Source organism: Podarcis filfolensis (assembly GCF_964270895.1).
Source record: "Podarcis filfolensis genome assembly, chromosome: 9".
Taxonomy (NCBI): Eukaryota; Metazoa; Chordata; class Lepidosauria; order Squamata; family Lacertidae; genus Podarcis; species Podarcis filfolensis.
Window position 1 is genome coordinate 56,093,486 of NC_139610.1, and position 17,532 is coordinate 56,111,017.

General features: G+C 44.2%; 1 protein-coding gene across 1 annotated transcript; it reads left to right on the plus strand.

The window, feature by feature from the left end:
* The first annotated feature begins 1,177 nt into the window (after window positions 1–1,177).
* On the plus strand, window positions 1,178–14,950 carry SLC9B2 (solute carrier family 9 member B2). The gene is made up of 12 exons (XM_083571434.1): window positions 1,178–1,466; window positions 3,276–3,375; window positions 4,659–4,839; window positions 4,950–5,120; window positions 6,226–6,368; window positions 7,387–7,514; window positions 8,716–8,891; window positions 9,789–9,895; window positions 10,135–10,284; window positions 11,896–12,004; window positions 13,215–13,351; window positions 14,247–14,950. The coding sequence occupies exons 2-12, from the start codon at window positions 3,286–3,288 to the stop codon at window positions 14,484–14,486; spliced, it is 1,632 nt and encodes a 543-aa protein (XP_083427560.1). The 5' UTR covers window positions 1,178–1,466; window positions 3,276–3,285; the 3' UTR covers window positions 14,487–14,950.
* The last annotated feature ends 2,582 nt before the right edge of the window (window positions 14,951–17,532 follow it).

A 17,532-nucleotide genomic window follows, 5' to 3' on the forward strand; every position in this document is an offset into this window, starting at 1 on the left:
CCGCCTCCCTTTTAAAAAGCAATTTAGTAGCGACAACTGCATCCTATGGCAGATTGTTTAACTTTCCTTGTCACGTTTGCTTTCTACTTGCAACAAATGCTTCGAGTGCCTCTTTTAAATAATAATACTAATAATAATTTATTATTTATACCCCACCCATCTGGCTGGGTTTCCAACAAAATATTAAAATACAATAGTCTATTAAACATTAAAAGCTTCCCAAACAGTGTTTCCTGAGCCCCCAGTGTGACATGATGCAGTTAATGCTATCAATTAGCACAATGAGAGAGAGAGAGAGAGAGAGAGAGAGAGAGGCAAAACAAAATTCATTTAGCAACAGAGAGCAGCCTTGCTTGAAAGTACAGCCTGGATAGGGTCTCCAAAAACACAGGAACTGCATCTTTCTTGGCTTGAAATAGGCCAAAAAGGACCTCCTCAAGATGCACAAATTATAATTAGATACCCGAATTCTGTGACAGTGTATCTCAAGGCAAATCTTAAAAAATGTAGTATAAACACTGACAACTGGGAAACACTGGCCTGAGAGCATTCCAGTTGGAGTACAGCCTTGACCAAAGGTGTCATGGGCTTTGAAGACACTCGAACTCAGGACGCAAGGGAGAAACGTGCTAAGAGGAAGGCACTCTTGGCAAATCCACACCGTGATCAACTCCCGCCCGGAAACCAATGTCCCCACTGTGGAAAGTCGTGTGGATCCAGACTTGGCCTCCACAGTCACTAACGGACGCATTGTTAAAACCGTGTTTATGGAAGACAATCTTACTTCGCTAGAGTGAGCGCCAAAGAAGAAGAATAAGGATAGCAAAACCACTTCAAAGAGCCATCTGCGGAGATGAATGTTATCAAATGCTCCTCTTGTTAGCGTTTCTCTCTCTCGCTGCAACAGCAGGGAATTGCTATAGGCCTGGAGAGCGCAATGGCAGCTTTAAGAGAAAGGCCACCTTTAATTGGGGTGCACCCTTAGTCTAAGTGGAATAGGCCGCTGGGATCCTGCCACTCACGGTGCTGCATTTGCACCGTGGCCTTGGGCTGCCCTCTGCCAGCCAGTTGCTTCCTGGAAACAGATGTCCGCTTCCCTTTTATCTGCCAGCACTTTCCAAGGTGCGGGGTATCTTCCGCCGCGCTGCCGCTTTGCTATTACATTTGATCCCTGCAAGCGGAGCTTGGCAGCCCGCTCCCTCCAAATGGGAAAAAGGGAGGGCCCCTTATAAGGGCGGGCGCCACCAGCGTTGGGAGGGAGGCTTGGCAAAGGAACCCAGGCGAAATAGGCGTCTCCAAACCGGCTCTGCCCGCGCGTCTTGTTGCAGCGTTTTGGACGGCTTGGCGAGCTCGCCTTCTCGGCCCCCACCGCTAGCAGCGGCAGAAAGCCGGCAGCCTGCGGATCAGCAGCCACCCTCGTCGCCTTCCTGCAATCTCTAGAAGGCCTGAGGCTCTTCCTTTCCTAGGTAGGCACGATTATTCCGCGCGTCCTCCTCTTTCAACCCCCCAGGAGCTGAACTGGAAGCAGGTCTGTGCGCAAAAGCGCACGCACCGCGGAACCGGCCGACTTATTTCCCACGATTCTATTCTATTCTATTTACAGAACCGCTAAAACATAGAAAAAGCGATCATTTAAAAGCATTTAAACCTTGATCAATATAATACTGTCTGCACATATGTAACGAAATCGAGGCAAAGAAAGCTTTCCATCAGACGCATGGTATTAGCGGCAATCTAGGCGTGATGACGCCCTTCTTTCCGCTAAGAGGAAGGGGAGGGAGCACCCGACGACCAGATTTCCCTGCGCGGGGGAAGGGCGTGTGCGCTCAGATGCGCCTTACATTATCTTTTGGGTTGTTTTTTACGTAGGCAGGGGATTGGCTCCTCCAGGCGTGCCATCCTCCCTTGGCAACTCTAAGAATCAGTTGCTTTGACTTGTTAGGAAAAGCAATCCTTTCGTTTCTTTCTAGTTGCAGAAAGCAGAACCCAGAGAGTTGGCAGTAACCAGCTTGGCATTCTTGAGAATGAGCACATGTTCTTGTGGCTTGGCAGGCGCTGGCTCCCATCAGTCTTTTTTGACAAACACTCTCCAGTTAGCAAAGGAACAGAGTGACCCCCAGCCACTTACAGTTCATCAGGCAGTTAAGTACAGAATGTATGCATGTGGCTGGTCAACACTGCATTGGTGCGCCCAGGGTAGTTTTCAACTAAGGTTTACTCAGACCCATTAGAATTAATCAACATTACTTAGTCATTCTCATTCATTTCAGTGAGTGTACCCTGAGTAACACATTATATAGCTGCATATCACCCCAATTTCAAATAATCCAGCAGCAGCAGCCCTGCAAGGTTGTGTAAACTGACAGTTTGGGCTATGGTGTGCGTTCAGATGCTCACCATCAAGGCATCTGAATGCTATAAGCCACATAGCAGGCCTGCTAGGGTCAACCTAGACTTTACTTGCACAGCTAGCAATGACACCAGTATTTTTTAAATTTAATACTAGATGCAGGGAAGGGGGCAGTTCTATTCAGGACTGCGGCACACATTTAATCCTTTCCTCTCCAGGCATGATCCTGATTTTTAACACCCCCCCCCCCACTGCTTAGAGCAACGATTAACCTGGGTGGGGGAGCTGCCATTGAATTATGGGAATATGAAATATAATTTAGAGACCCCTCGGTCTTCATTACTTCTAAGCATTTGGTGCTTAGAAAAGCTTGTTTTTGCCCACTGAAAGAGCATTAGTGTGCTGGGAGTGTGTAGTCCTTGCACAACTTTGAAAGGTCTTACTAATTTGGGTTTATTGCTGCTTGCTTTTGTATTTGTATGTCACTGTTTTTCCAAGTGACTCGAAAATTTCCCGGATACAAAACTGGTGACATCCTTCCATGCCTCAGATGGAATAGTTTGGTGTATACCTTCCCTGTGATCAGGATTGGGGGGAACCTGTCCCCCCCTCCAGATGATTTTGGACTCCAATTCCCTTTAGCCCCGGCCAGCCAGCATGACCAATGGTCAGGGATGGTGGAGATATAGTCTAGCAACATATGGAAGACCACAGGTTCACCAATCCTGGTTTAGTGCAAACAACCACTGATGAAGCTCAAGCATGAAAGGGCAATTTTCTTTCTTTTTTTCAAAAAGATGAATAGCAGAAAGTCATAATGCTGATTAAAAAAATCTGGAACCGGTAGGATTTATTACACCTGAAAGTTCTATTTGTTGATTGATAGGTAACTCTACTTTTTGTTGTTGTTGTTGTATTATCTTAGGTTGGTCAAAATGTCAGAGGACCTGGTGGCAGAGAGTGAGGAAACACTACCTGCTGCAAATGCAAGCTCAGATGTTATTCCCATGCATCTAGTAACTCAGGTACTGCTGGTTCAGATCTTTTACAACTATGGATGACCTGAATAGAAGAACGTAAGAAGAAGAGCCTGCTGGATAGGGACAATGGTCCACCTGATCCATGATCCTGTTCTCACAGTGGCCAGCCAGATGTCTATGGGAACCTTGAAAGCAGGACCAGAATACAACTCCCCACTCCCCACTTGTGATTCCCAACAACTGGCATTTGGAGACTTACTACCTCTGGCAGTGGAGGCAAAACATAGATATTGTGGCTAGAAGCCACTGATAGACTTCTCTTCCATCAGTTTGTTTAATTCACTTTTGAAGCCATCCAAGTTGGTGGCAAAGCCCAACACCCTGCAGTTGTGAATTCCATAGTTTAAGTAATATGCTGTGTGAACAAACACTTAATTTGGCTGTCCTGAATCTTCAAGCATTCTGCTTCATTGGATGTTTGCAAGTTCTCAACCCGCTGTACCAGAGACACAGCAAGATACCTGTCTTTTCAGTCCTGGGGTCTTCTTCTCTGCCCAGTTGTGTTCTCGCTAAGGGGCAGGCTCTAGGTTGTGTTATTCATGCTTATTAAAAATAATACTTAAGCAAGCCACTTTTATTTTTGAATAAAAAACTGCCAGGCAGGAACATGGCCATTAGCTCAGTTGGTTAGAGTGTGATGCTGATAACGCCAAGGTTACCGGTTTGATCCCCATATGGGCCAGCTGCATATTCCTGCATTGCAAAGGGTTGTACTAGATCAGGCATCCCCAACCTGCTGCCTTCCTGATGTTTTGGCCTACAACTCCCATGATCCTTAGCTAATAGGACCAGTGGTCAGGGATGATGTGGCTGGGGAAACTCAGCCAGATGGGCGGGGTATAAATAAATTATTATTATTATTATTATTATTATTGTTGTTGTTGTTGTTGTTGTTGTTGTTGTTGTTGGAATTGTAGTCCAAAACATCGCGAGGGCTGAAAGTTGGGGAAGCCTGTACTAGATGACCCTTGGGTTCCTTCCAACTCACATCTGATCTAGATGGGGTCCTGCTGAAAATCCCTCCGTTGACATGCAAGAACCTCTGACATTGAGAAGGGAGTTGGCCCAGATGACCTCCAAGATCCCCTTCGGCTCTAAAATTCTGAGTCTTCTTCAGAGAAATGCAAAGCCCACCCTAAATGCATTTAATCAGAAGTAAGCCCCATCAATTTCATGCAGAGGACTGCAGCCTTGGCGATTTGGTACTTTGGTGAAAGTCTACAGATTATGGTTGTTGTCGTTGATAGCATTCCCTCGTTTTAATTCAGCAAGCCAGTATTTTGGACTCCAAAGCTGTTGATGGTCCTACGCAAACTGAAGAGACTGCTCTGCTGAACAGCTGTGAGCATCAAACGCAAGAGCCTGTGGCTGAGTCAAAGACATCAGGGAAACTGAGGCAAATATGTGCCTGTCCTCCACAAGGCATAATTGCCAGAATCGTGACAAATGGTATGTAAAAAGAAAGGGAAGAGGCAGGAATGTGTGAAGTTATTTTCGCAACATATCCACAAATGCTAAGAAATATACTCATGCCTCTCCAACTTTATTTCTTCTTCCAGTGGCAGCTATGGTGCTGGTCTGGGCTGTGGCCTGGTCCATTACAGGCCAAGAGTGCCTTCCTGGTGGGAACTTCTTCGGAATTTTGTTCCTCTTCTTTTCTGCTGTAATTGGTGGTAAATTTATGGGCATCATTAAACTTCCCGGTCTACCTCCATTCCCTCCCCTTCTTGGTAAGTTGTCAATGAGCCTGCCATCATCTTGCTGTTACATTTGGTTTGATTTGTGGAGATGACAGGGCAGAGATCACAGGGAGGCTTATCTGCAGTCAGATTATATAACCTGTTGGTGTTAAGTTTAATTGTTAGATTAATCAAATGTAGCTTTAATTAATTAATTAGAGAGGAACAATTTTATTTGGAGATGGCAAATTTTAATTGCTTGGGCATGGGTGGGTTTTTTTCTTGGTGGGGGGGGGGGTAGGCTAAATTATTCCTGGAGAACTTCTTTAATATGGAGTTAAAAAGAAAGGAAATGGTGCTTCTGTAAAAATTAATAAGCAAAAATAATTGACAGATTCTCAAGAAGCCATTTGCACTGTTAAATTGAATTGATTAATCAGCTAAAGGGCAAGTGATTACTGTACTCACTTAAAGATCAGCTTTAATCAGTTGACAACCTTGATGTGAATCCATTCTGTTAACAGTGCAGGTATCCTCTAGGCTACTTAAATCTTTCACAGAGATTTTCATGATGCTGAAGAAACTCTTGGAGTGAGAAGGTACTATTTTTAGTTAAACTGAAGCATGTTGTTTAATTTTTTTAAATCTCTGCAACATCTTGAGAAAGTAGGTAGATTGTATCAGGTCATGGTCCTATGAATGAGCGACTTGGTAGTTCTACATATGCTAACTTTCCCGATCTACAGAATGTCAACTTTAAGTTCCATTGAGAATGTGACTTTTTCAGATCAGGTACACTGTCTTTTTGCTTAACCAGTCCCATAGGATTGTTGTGAAGCTAATAGGGAAGAACCTGTTGTATGTCTAAACTGAGTTCCTAAGAGGAAGGGTAGAAGACAAATATGAAAATTTATATGCTGGGAAGCATATTTGTCTGAATGCCAGGAGTATGGAAATGGGATTTTCCATTAGATCTGCAAATTCAGGAATTTGCATTAATCTACCCCCCTGTGTAACCACTGGCTCATATTCTTCCTCTTGAGCTTTTGGTACAGGCTGTATTTCTGTGAGGACAGAATGCTTAACCTGCGAAGGCATCTAATTTTATTCAGAATTTTTTCAGGCAGTGTGTTTTCCCATTCTCTGTTCCTTTTAGGAATGCTGCTTGTTGGATTTCTCCTTAGAAATGTCCCACTGATCAGTAACATAGTCCGGATCAAAGTGAAATGGGCAGTTGCCCTGAAAAATATCGCCCTCTCCATTATCTTGGCTCGTGCTGGCCTTGGCCTTGACCCAAAGGTAGAGCATTAAATGGTACTGTTGAATAGCTCTTACTGGTGTTTAGTTAGAATCTCCTTTCTTGTAACTTGAATCCATTGGTTCAGGTCTTAGCCTCCAGAGCAGGAGAAAACAAGCTTGCTCCATCTTCCATGTGACAGCCCTTTAGATATTTGAAGATGGCTATCATATCTCCTCTCAGTCTCCGTTTTACCAGGCTAAGCATATCAAATCCCCTAAACCTTTCCTCATATAAGGCTTGGTTTAAGCTTAAGTTCTTGTAAATTTTGCATGAGGAAAACAGTTGTTCTGTGTGGGGAAGTCTGTTACCCCCATGCAGAACTGATTATTCACTTCATGGCCTTTTTGAACCTATGACTAATTTCCATCTATTTCTAAGCCATGTTCAGATGGCAGAATTTAATAAGCTATGAGTTGTGTTTGGATGCAAGAATGAGACACTCTCATACACATCCCTCACGTGCCCTCTTCTGGTGTGGTTGTGAGGCAGAAATTGGGAGTGTCTGTTTTTGATTAACCACAGTTCAACCTATTGTTCAAATCTTGGATTATGGTTAGTCTTAACTATGGTTTGTTGCAAGAAACCAGCTTCATGAACTGTGGAGTGAAGTTGGCATGTTTCAGCCACAGTTTCTCCAGGTTTGGATGACACAGCAAGCAGTGGTTAATATAAAATGAAGGCTTCTCCACTTCTTGTGGCTGTGTCACATAAGCTCACTGTGGCTCCCTGGTTTAGCATGGCTTCTGGACAAGGTCATTGTAAGCTCAGCTCACAGGGGGAAGTAGTCTTCACCATCACCAATTCCAACTCCACATGCTCGCTTGATAATATCCTGATCTCTTCTCTCCATCCCTGTTTGCTCTTGTAGTGAGAACCTCTGTTGATCCCAGAAAGAGATGAACTTCACATCCCTTACCTCCAAGCACCCATCTTCTGTCCTATATTATGAAAGTTAAGCAGAGCAAAAACTTTCTTCTGCACCGATGCTGCTGATGTGTTAATATGCTTGTCTTTCAGGCTCTGAAAAAACTGAAGGCTGTCTGCTTAAGATTAAGCGTGGGGCCCTGCATGGTGGAAGCATGTGCGGCAGCTGTCTTGTCTCACTTCCTCATGCACCTGCCTTGGCAGTGGGGATTTATGTTAGGGTGAGCAGCTTTTTACAGCTTTTTTTGGGGGGGGACCCCTGACCATTAGGTCCAGTCGTGACCGACTCTGGGGTTGCGGCGCTCATCTCGCTTTATTGGCCAAGGGAGCCGGCGTACAGCTTCCGGGTCATGTGGCCAGCATGACTAAGCTGCTTCTGGCGAACCAGAGCAGCGCACGGAAACGCCGTTTACCTTCCTGCCAGAGTGGTACCTATTTATCTACTTGCACTTTGACATGCTTCTGAACTGCTAGGTTGGCAGGAGCAGGGACCGAGCAATGGGAACTCGCCCCGTCACGGGGATTCAAACCGCCGACCTTCCAATCGGCAAGTCCTAGGCTCTGTGGTTTAACCCACAACGCCACCCGCATCCCATTTCCAGCTTAGAAATGATGTATTTCTTTTTCTTGAACTGAAACTACCTTACATGAAAAACATTGATTGAAAGTGCTCCTGCCAGTTATATTTTGGTTTTCTTTAATTTCTGCATTGTAAAATAGTACAGCGGTACCTTGGGTTACAGACGCTTCAGGTTACAGCCTCCGCTAACCCAGAAATAGTACCTCAGGTTAAGAACTTTGCTTCAGGATGAGAACAGAAATCGCACGGCAGCAGCGGCACGGCAGCAGCAGGAGGCCCCATTAGCTAAAGTGATACCTCAGGTTAAGAACAGTTTCAGGTTAAGAACGGTCCTCCAAAATGAATTAAGTTCTTAACCCGAGGTACCACTGTATCTGTGCTCTCTTCTGGCAGTTCTAGCAAGCATAGGAAGCTGCCTTAGGCTGAGGCTTTGTACGCATTATTGGCTTGAAACGCAGCTAGGTCATTCTTCTTCTCTGTTTGGATGGAAGCCAGTTTGTGGGAAAACACATCAAAAATCAGTACAGTGGTACCTCGGGTTACATTACCTTCGGGTACCGTAATTTTGAGTTACGAACGCGGCAAACCCAGAAGTGTATACTTTTTAGGGTAAGTATGAACCGCTGGGATGAATTAAGTTTGTATCCAGGGGGTCCACTTTTGTATTTCATAAGAGGAAGTGAAGGAAATGCATGTATATAAAGCAGATACTTTGAGGGGACATTCATTCATTCCTCCTCACCACTATGAGCTGAATAAAGAGCATGAAATCACTTTGCGACTCTGAGTATATTTCACACCCACAAACAGGCATGAAGGGTTGATAGTGTGTTTTTGTTCAGGTTTGTTTTAGGTGCTGTGTCCCCTGCTGTAGTTGTCCCCTCGATGCTGATTTTACAAGCGGGAGGCTATGGTGTTGACAAGGGCGTCCCCACCTTGCTCATGGCTGCTGGGAGCTTTGATGACATCCTGGCTATTACAGGCTTTAATACCTGCTTAGGGATGGCCTTCTTCTCAGGTATCCTGGCTACTTCATAGAATCGATGAGCACCTGCATATGCCTTTCTCATTGATGCAATCGTTTGCTACATACAGATGATGAGTTGCATGGGTGCTTTGCATGGAATAAGAAAACCACAATGCACCCCACTTGCAACCTGAAGTGGCACTCGCCTTTGCTTGTGAAACCTGGTGCTTTAGGGTGGAAGCTGGTGGGAGGCTGATTCTGTTGCCATAAGGCCGGAGTGCGCAACCAATTTTGAGGCTGGCCTGGAGTAAAAAATGGGTGCAACGAAGCCTTTCCTCTTTCTTCCACTCTCCTCCTTTCCTTTCATCTCCCTCCTCTCTCTCTCTCACTAACACCTCCTTTTCCACCTTGCCCTCCTTGCTACCTGCATGAAACGTGGCTGAGGGCAACAGATTGCCCACTCCTGCCATAAAGAGTTAAATTAGAATGCCTGTGGCTTTCTTCCTTTCTTCCATACTCCTACCTTCTGCATAAAGCTAATCAACACTTTGCATATTTCCTCTGGTAGTTCCTTAGCAACAGGGCTGTCTTAAGCATATGTGGCGCCGGGGTGCAAAGTTCCGCCCAGCGCCCCCTCCAGGTTGCCCAGTCCCAGGTGTGCAGGAGGGCGGAGCTGGCTGGCTGCCTCAGCATCTCGCTGACTCGGTCGCCCCCAAACTCGCAGCACATAGCCGCACGCAGCAGAAGAGCCCACCGTGGCGCTCCGACTGACGGGTGGGCTTTTCCCCAGACTCAACTCTCGGGCCCCAGACTCTCGGCCTGGCGCCCCTGAGACCCTGACGCCCGGGTGTCCCGCACCCCTAGCGCCTATGGGTAAGACGGCCCTGCTTAGCAAGGAGATTGTTCAGAAATCCATTTGAGCCACCTTCTCCCGCTTTGCCAAAACAGGCTCCATCCTTGAAAATATCTTTCGTGGTGTGCTGGAAGTTGCTGTCGGTATAGTAGCTGGTGGCCTTTTGGGAGTTTTCGTTTGCTACTTCCCAAGCAAGGATCAGGTAAAGAGGAAAAACATTTTGGAGACTCTGTTTTGGAGCATGAGAAGCAGGGAATGGTTAAAAAGAACTCTCTATGCTTTAGCTGAAAATATTTAAAAGTGATTAATAATAATAATAATAATAATATAGATTTTTCACTCATGCAGATCTATTAACATTTTATTCTCTTTAAGCTTTCTTCTCATCTGCAGCATGACATTTTTCTCTGCTGTCTTCCATTTTTTATCTCCTGATCCTAGGCATCCCTTGCATGCAAGAGAGCATTCTTTGTGGTGGGTCTGTCGGTGTTTGCTGTTTTCGGCAGCACGTATTTTGGCTTCCCTGGATCCGGTGGGCTCTGCACAATTGTCTTGGCATTTGTGGCTGGTATGGTGTGGTCTGATGAGAAGGTGAGCGTTCAGTTAACACACTGTCCAAAAATCACGCTGGTTCCGAAATATGAGAGTTGTGATTTTCTTACAGTAGCTGGTTATTATTAACTTAGGCACTGGAAACAATTGTGCTGGCCAGCAAAGGAGATTAGTGCACAAAGATGGGCATTCTCCTCTTGATGCAGATAGAAATCCCATTGAACTGACTGGGTCTATCTTTCAATGAGAATGGGAATGGGCATCTCTGTCCCACTATTTGTTGCAAATGTCTCGAGCAAGATCAGGGCCAGTGAATCCTAGAGACTGAAAGTCAGGGAAATAGACAATTACAAGCAGGGGTTGCAGCAAAATGTTGCAATAGGAAATGCAGCAGCTCAGGGTGGTACTTTTGCAAACCTTGGCGTTGCCCTGAGGCTGCAGCTTGTGCAGCTGGTGCAGTTTTCTGGCTACATAAAGCAATGGCCTCTAAACTTTGGAAATAGAGGGAATGGTATGTTGGAACAAGCTGTTGAACAAATAGGCTTAAATACCATCACAAAAAAATGTCAATTCAGCCAGGATTTATTCTAAAAGGTGTGTCTTGCATAATCTAAGTTGTCTTATCAAGTCAGCCCTGCGTTTAAAAACAAGCCTTGGGAACCAGGAATTCCACACAGGTGAGAGTACAAGCAAAGGATGAGCAGAACTTGCTGCCTGCAAAAGGTTTTCCAGCCTGTTTTTTGCCCATAAGACAAGCGCCTCTTATGAGTAAAAACCAGGAAATTATTTATTTATCTTTTTAATAAAATGTATGTACCACTCGATTGCAAAAAAACCCTCAAAGTGGCTTACAAAAAAGTTAAAACAATAAAACGAAGAGAACCATACTTTAAACCAGGGGTTGGCAACCTAAGGCCCAAGGGGCCACAAGCGGCCCATGGGGGTTGTTTAACCTGCCCATGGACCCCCACTGCCTGCTCGGTCGGCTCCCATGCGCCGCGCTAAACCAGTGCGGAGCAGAGTGAGGATTACCTTCTGCGACGCTGGCTGGCTTCCCATTGGCTACAGGAAACTCCTGCAGCCAATGGGAAGCTGTGCATGCCTCCTCCATGCAGGAAGGAGCGCCGGAAATAGCGTTTGCGCATGCGCACGCACCCCGGCCCAAGCCACAAAAGCTTTGCCATCCACTGCTTTAAACCATACTAAAAGCAGATTACAATTGCCTCAACTTTCTAAGCATCTGGGTTAGGCTTGTCTAAACAGCAATGGCGGAAGACAGGAGTGCCTGGCATGCTCTGGTCCATGGGGTCACGAAGAGTCGGACACGACTAAATGACTAAACAACAACAACAACAAACAGGAATGTTTTTAGCAGGTGCAAATAAACATTTTTGCAGGCCACTTTAGGGGGCTGGGTTGCCTAGTTATCAGAATAGTTCCTCCAGGACATATTTGAAAGTCAATTAATACTGTTTTATAAATAAAAATAGAATCAAACTTGCACGGTTTGAACAGCTTTTAAAATTCATGCTTGATATGATTATTGAAGGGGTAATTTTACATGTGTCTCCAGCCCCCCAGGCCAATACTGGTGTGGGAGGCAATGCTGCCTGTCTTGCAATGCTGCCTGTCTTTGCTCTCCCAATGCAGAGGAAAGTTGAAAAGATTGTTGCGGTTGCCTGGCAAATCTTTGAACCCTTCCTGTTTGGTTTAATTGGAGCTGAAATATCGATTTCATCTCTCGGACTTGAAACAGTTGGTAGGTCTCCTAAAGAAATCACCGCCATTCTGTGAACTAACTCGCTCACCTTTTGAGGGGTATTATTATTATTATTATTATCATTATTATTATTATTATTATTATTATTATTATTATTATTTATATACTGCCCTATACCTGTAGGTCTCAGGGCAGTTCAGAGTCCTTCTTCCAAAGCTAGGCAAACTTGGAAGCTTTTTGTAAGAAAATGTGAAAAATCTTACGTATGTTGTTGTAACCTTTATATCTGCCCTACGTGGTAGGTTGGTTTATTTATCTGAAATCCAACCATTTGGTACAATGATGAGCAAGATGGTTTAGAATTGATTTCAATGCAGGCGTGCGCGCGCACACACAAACATAATCTCAAAATGCACACAACCCAGCAGCCTTTAATCCCCTGGTTGATGGATTGGGATTCCAGGGTGTTTGTTGCAGTTTTGTTCTTTCTGGCAAGGAAAAGAGCAGTGAAGCGAGCTCCCTTCACCTGTGGAGACCATGGAGTAATGATCTTCTTTCCTGAGTCCAGTTTGTCGGTGGCAGTTATTGCCATATTGTAGTTGGGAAACTGACCTTGGGAGAGACTAACTCCCTAACAGGTCATCCAAGGAGTTTATAGCAGGTGCAAGATTCAAACTGGGGACTTCCCAATTCATAGCTTAGAGACTAAGCCACTATTTGACGCCAGCACTTGCCAGCTTTGAACTCACTTGCTCCTAACTGACTTCCCAGCTACTAGAAACTAATAATGTCCTAATCAATTTGGTTAATTACTCCAATGTTTCAATAATTATTTTAAGTAAAATATAAATTTGGGCCCAGGGTTCTCAGGCTATTCAGTCTTTTTTTGCTCTGCATTGCAAAACTGCTTCATCTTATTTCCGTGTTTGTCTCGTCTGATCTGGAAGCGACCTACAGCCTTCAGTCAATGCACATAGATTTCCCTTTTCTGTTTTCTTACAAAGATGAAATCCGGCAGAGGTGGTACCATATGTGATAAGTTCTTATTTTGAAGGCAGACAGGATGCCAACAGATTAGTAAAAATAGTGTTGCTGTTGATGGCTCTGTTTGCAAAAACAATTGCAAAGGGTATCTAGCTGTTGCTGCTTCATCTGAGTAATATCTGCCTGTCTCTAATGACCCATGCCTTTGGTTGTTCTTACTAATTAGATGAAGGCCAGGCTAATGAGTCATATTTCTCTGTTGCAGGGCTTTGTGTGGCTACACTGGGAGTTGCACTGATAATCCGAATTGTGACAACATTCCTGTTGATGTTTTGTGCCGGCTTTGACCTCAAGGAGAAAATATTTATTTCACTGGCATGGATCCCCAAAGCAACCATCCAGGTGCAGTATGCAGTAACAGACCTGTATGTTCTACAAACAAGGGGGTTAACAGCCTATTACTTAAAGGTATTTTTGCTATGGTACACTATGGTATACTACTATGAATAGGTATTTTTAGCCCATCTAATAAGCGAGTCCTGGGGAGCAACTAACTGGTAATGGGTCATATTTTGAAGGAGTCAGCAATACAAACCCACAACACACCATGGCCACCAAAGGGAATTGAAGCTTTAGCATAGCCTTTCTGCTATGGGTTTGCTCCCATTTGGTTGTGGCTTGGCACCTGCTCAGGAGTCAGCAGCATGAAGAACATAAGATGAGCATTCTGCCCCAGTTCTTGGTGCTTTTTTCTTTGTCCCTCGATTAAAAGAAAGCAACCGAGTTGCATAATAAAGGTGGGCACATTGCTAGAGGTCGATTGGGCCCCTGCACCACCAAAGGTAGTCAAGATTAATCCATCTGAACTTTAGAAGCATAGATGGATCATTTGAATTGTGCTCCTAAGGCTCTTGAAAGCCAGCGATGATCCCGAACGATTGCTTTGATAATGAACTTCTCAGGAGGCAAGTTGGTGCATTCTGCATCAATCATAGCAATTGAATATGAGAGGGACCTTTGAAGACTGGTCTGTTATGTAATCAAGCTTTGAAGATACTACAAGAAAGGACCTGTTGGATCCCCACATGAGACTCTCTTTCACACTTTTGTCCCTGTAACACCAACATCGGGAGACTCTGAACCGGAAGGTGGGTTTTTAAAAAACAGTTTCCTTGAATGCTTTAGCTGAGATTCCTGCATAGCAGAGGGTTCAACTAGATGGCTCTTGCGATCCCTTCCAACTCTACAATTCTATGTGTCTTCACAATGATGGTTTTGTTGTTCTGTCTCCTGCCAGGCTGCAATTGGTTCTGTTGCCTTAGATACAGCCCGAAGTCAAGGTGAAAAGGACACAGAGATGAAATACGGCATGGATGTCTTGACAGTGGCTTTCCTGGGAATCCTGATCACAGCTCCAATTGGAGCGCTGATCATTGGCCTGGCAGGGCCCCGACTTCTACACAAGGCTACTGAAGCAAGCAGTGATGGTCATGGACATGAAGGAAGAGAAGAAATGGAAACATCTGGAGCAGTGTAAGGGTCAGGGAATGGCCCCAGAATCATATAAATCAGTACTCTGCACTGTCTAGGTATCACAGTGTCCCGTAGTGGCTTGCAGAAGTCTGAAAGTCCATGGAATACATTGCAGTCAGAGGACTAATGGATAATATATGACTGAATTAAATCAACCTCCTCAGCCTTGACTTGGAAGTTCTTGAGAGCTGTCACAAGCAGAGTACATCCTTTGGACATGCCACTTTACTGCTGAAATATGATCAGTCTGATTTGGGAATATGAGTGCCAATAAAAGGAAACTTTTGAGGTGGTTCCTGAGAATTAGTAAAGTTCTGGAGCAGGAAGATATGCAGGATTGATAATGTAAACAAATAACCAAAAGTGAGATCTTGGATTTTTCAAACAGCTGAGAAAGGCATTCCATTGCTCATTCATGTTCAGTAGACAGTATTTTCCCAGTCTTTGGAATAAACTTTCACCACCTGATATTTAGTCTCCTTTCTTATATCCTAAAATATTAAAGTGTTTTAAATAGAGGTTTCGCCCAAATAACAGAATATTGCAGTGCAATTGGACACATGTGTCCTCAGATGTAAGCCCCGCAGAGCTTTAATGGCAGGTAAGTCTGTATATGATTCAAGCTTTAATTAATCTATTTGATTACTTGAAACACTGCACAAATGTTCTCAAGAGAAGCCTATGTACTTTGTTTTTTAGATGGTGCAGTGCGCGTGCTGCAATAGGCATCAGAACAGGTATTCCCCATTCTCACACAAGACAGAATGCCACTTCTTGGTACACTTTCAATCTATAATAAATGTAAGCATTAGTACCAGGAAAAGGCTCTAAGTCAGAGCTTTCCAAACTCTGTGCCGCAACACGTTAGTGTGTCGGCTGCAGTGTGTAGGTGTGTCATGCAAATGCTCCCCAGTCGCCTCTCAGGGTGGAAAGGGGTTAGTTTAACCTCTGATTTGCTAGTAAAACTGAATTATTGTGCCGCAAAATGATGCAAAACTGAATTATTGTGGCACAAAACGATGCATGTCTAAAAAGTGTGTCGCCAAAATGAAAAGTTTGTAAAGCTCTGTTCTAACTATTAAAAAAAACTGATTGACAGGATTACAAGTCATGTAAGGGCAATGTGGAGGGGATGCGGGTGGCGCTGTGGGTTAAACCACAGAGCCTAGGACTTGCCGATCAGAAGGTCGGCGGTTCGAATCCCTGTGACGGGGTGAGCTCCCATTGCTCGGTCCCTGCTCCTGCCCACTTAGCAGTTTGAAAGCATGTCAAAGTGCAAGTAGATAAATAGGTACTGTTCTGGCGGGAAGGTAAATGGCGTTTCCGTGCGCTGCTCTGGTTCTCCAGAAGTCATGCTGGCCACATGACCCGGAAGCTGTACGCTGGCTCCCTCGGCCAGTAAAGCGAGATGAGCGCTGCAACCCCAGAGTCAGTCACGACTGGACCTAATGGTCAGGGGTCCCTTTACCTTTACTTTTAAGGGCAATGTGGAAGAAAAACCAAGTCTTGATTAGGGTGGAAGCCTGCTCAAGACCGTGTTTGAGAAGACCTCATCACCAGCCCAACACTCTTCTGAGCTGATCAGTGGGGTGTTCTGCTGACATACAGAGCTTAACAGCTTTTATTGGGGTGGCAACGTTCTCACAACCTGATTAATGAGAGACCACAAGTTAGCTTTGAAAGGAAAAGCACAGGAAAACTGCATTTGTGGGTCAAATCCCCTCAATCATTCCATCCTGGAAGACCTACTCCCTGCCTTGCAGACCTTTTCCCACTTGGCCTGGGAGGGCAGTGCACTGACTCCATCTACAAAAGCTGATGCAGCTGAAGAGACCAGAGACCGTATTGATTGTCTCTTAGTGCAGACCCAGGTCATTGAACCTGAGCTTCCACAGCCACTGCCTGCTATGAACCACTGTTGGTGGTGGCAGCAGCAGGTAAGTTCTGTGCTTATGAGAATATTTTATTCTCTTGCTAATTTTGCTGTTCTAAATGGGGATTTTATATTTGGCTTCCTTTAGTGATGTTTTCTTTTGAAATGTTTTAAGATTTATTTTTCTTAACTTTTCTACATTGAATGTGCATTCTGTAGTTGACCACTTTAGCAATGTTTTATTTTGAAATCTTTAAGATAATAGTTTAGTTTCTTGTTGATCATGTTGCTTTGAATGAATACTTTATATTTGACTTACTTCAGTAATGTTTTATTCTGGCTTGTTTTATTCAGTCTTTTAATGTAGGTTGTGAACCACTTTGAGATTTCCCTCCCCCCCTGAAAATATAAAGCGGTATAGAAAAAAATGAGCAATAATAACAAACATAATAATAATAATGTTCCTTTCACATTTTAATCTTTTAAGCCCCTCACCCTCCTTCATGCTGACACTTTTTTACACTCTAGGGAGACATAGCCTTAAGATACAAACAGTCTCAGACCTTGCAGACCCCAGACCCATACATTCAGCAAGGACTAATGAAATAAATGGTGTTCTGTGATAGAGAGAGAGAGAGAGATAGATAGATAGATAGATAGATAGATAGATAGATAGATATTTGTAAAGATCTGTATTTTGGAAAATATTACTGTTCAAGAGGAAAAATAATTTGCAACGATATAATTTTTACCCTTATGTCTATGTGTATTTGGTATAATATTTTTATAACAACTTTTTATTTGAAGAAGATATGTTTCACATTTTACAAATTCGATATTTTATAAACAAAACAAAACAAATACCCCACCCCAAAAAATCCTGTTAAGAAAATAAACATCCCTTTTCTACCCCTTGACAATCTTGTTCTCTGTTGTAGTCATGCGTTGATGGGACTTGAAGTCCAACAACACCTGGAGTACCTACCCCACATTGACTACCTATCCTATATCACTGGGCAGCACACCTGGAGCCCTCCAGCATTCCCAGGTGAAAATAAGAATGTTCTGCTCTACATCAGTATCATTGCTAGTGAGTTGTATTTATTGATTTAGGGTTCCCCCCCCCCCAGGCTTTAGGGGTATGCGTACACCTGCATCCCCCCAGAAAAAAGCACTG

What these genes read in the sequence shown, in the direction of transcription:
- SLC9B2 (XM_083571434.1), top strand. Translation starts at nt 3,286, where the DNA reads ATGTCAGAGGACCTGGTGGCAGAGAGTGAGGAAACACTACCTGCTGCA. An exon ending in TCTCGGACTTGAAACAGTTG is followed by an intron (nt 12,005 to 13,214) that starts GTAGGTCTCCTA and finishes TCTCTGTTGCAG; the next exon opens with GGCTTTGTGTGGCTACACTG. An exon ending in TCCCCAAAGCAACCATCCAG is followed by an intron (nt 13,352 to 14,246) that starts GTGCAGTATGCA and finishes GTCTCCTGCCAG; the next exon opens with GCTGCAATTGGTTCTGTTGC.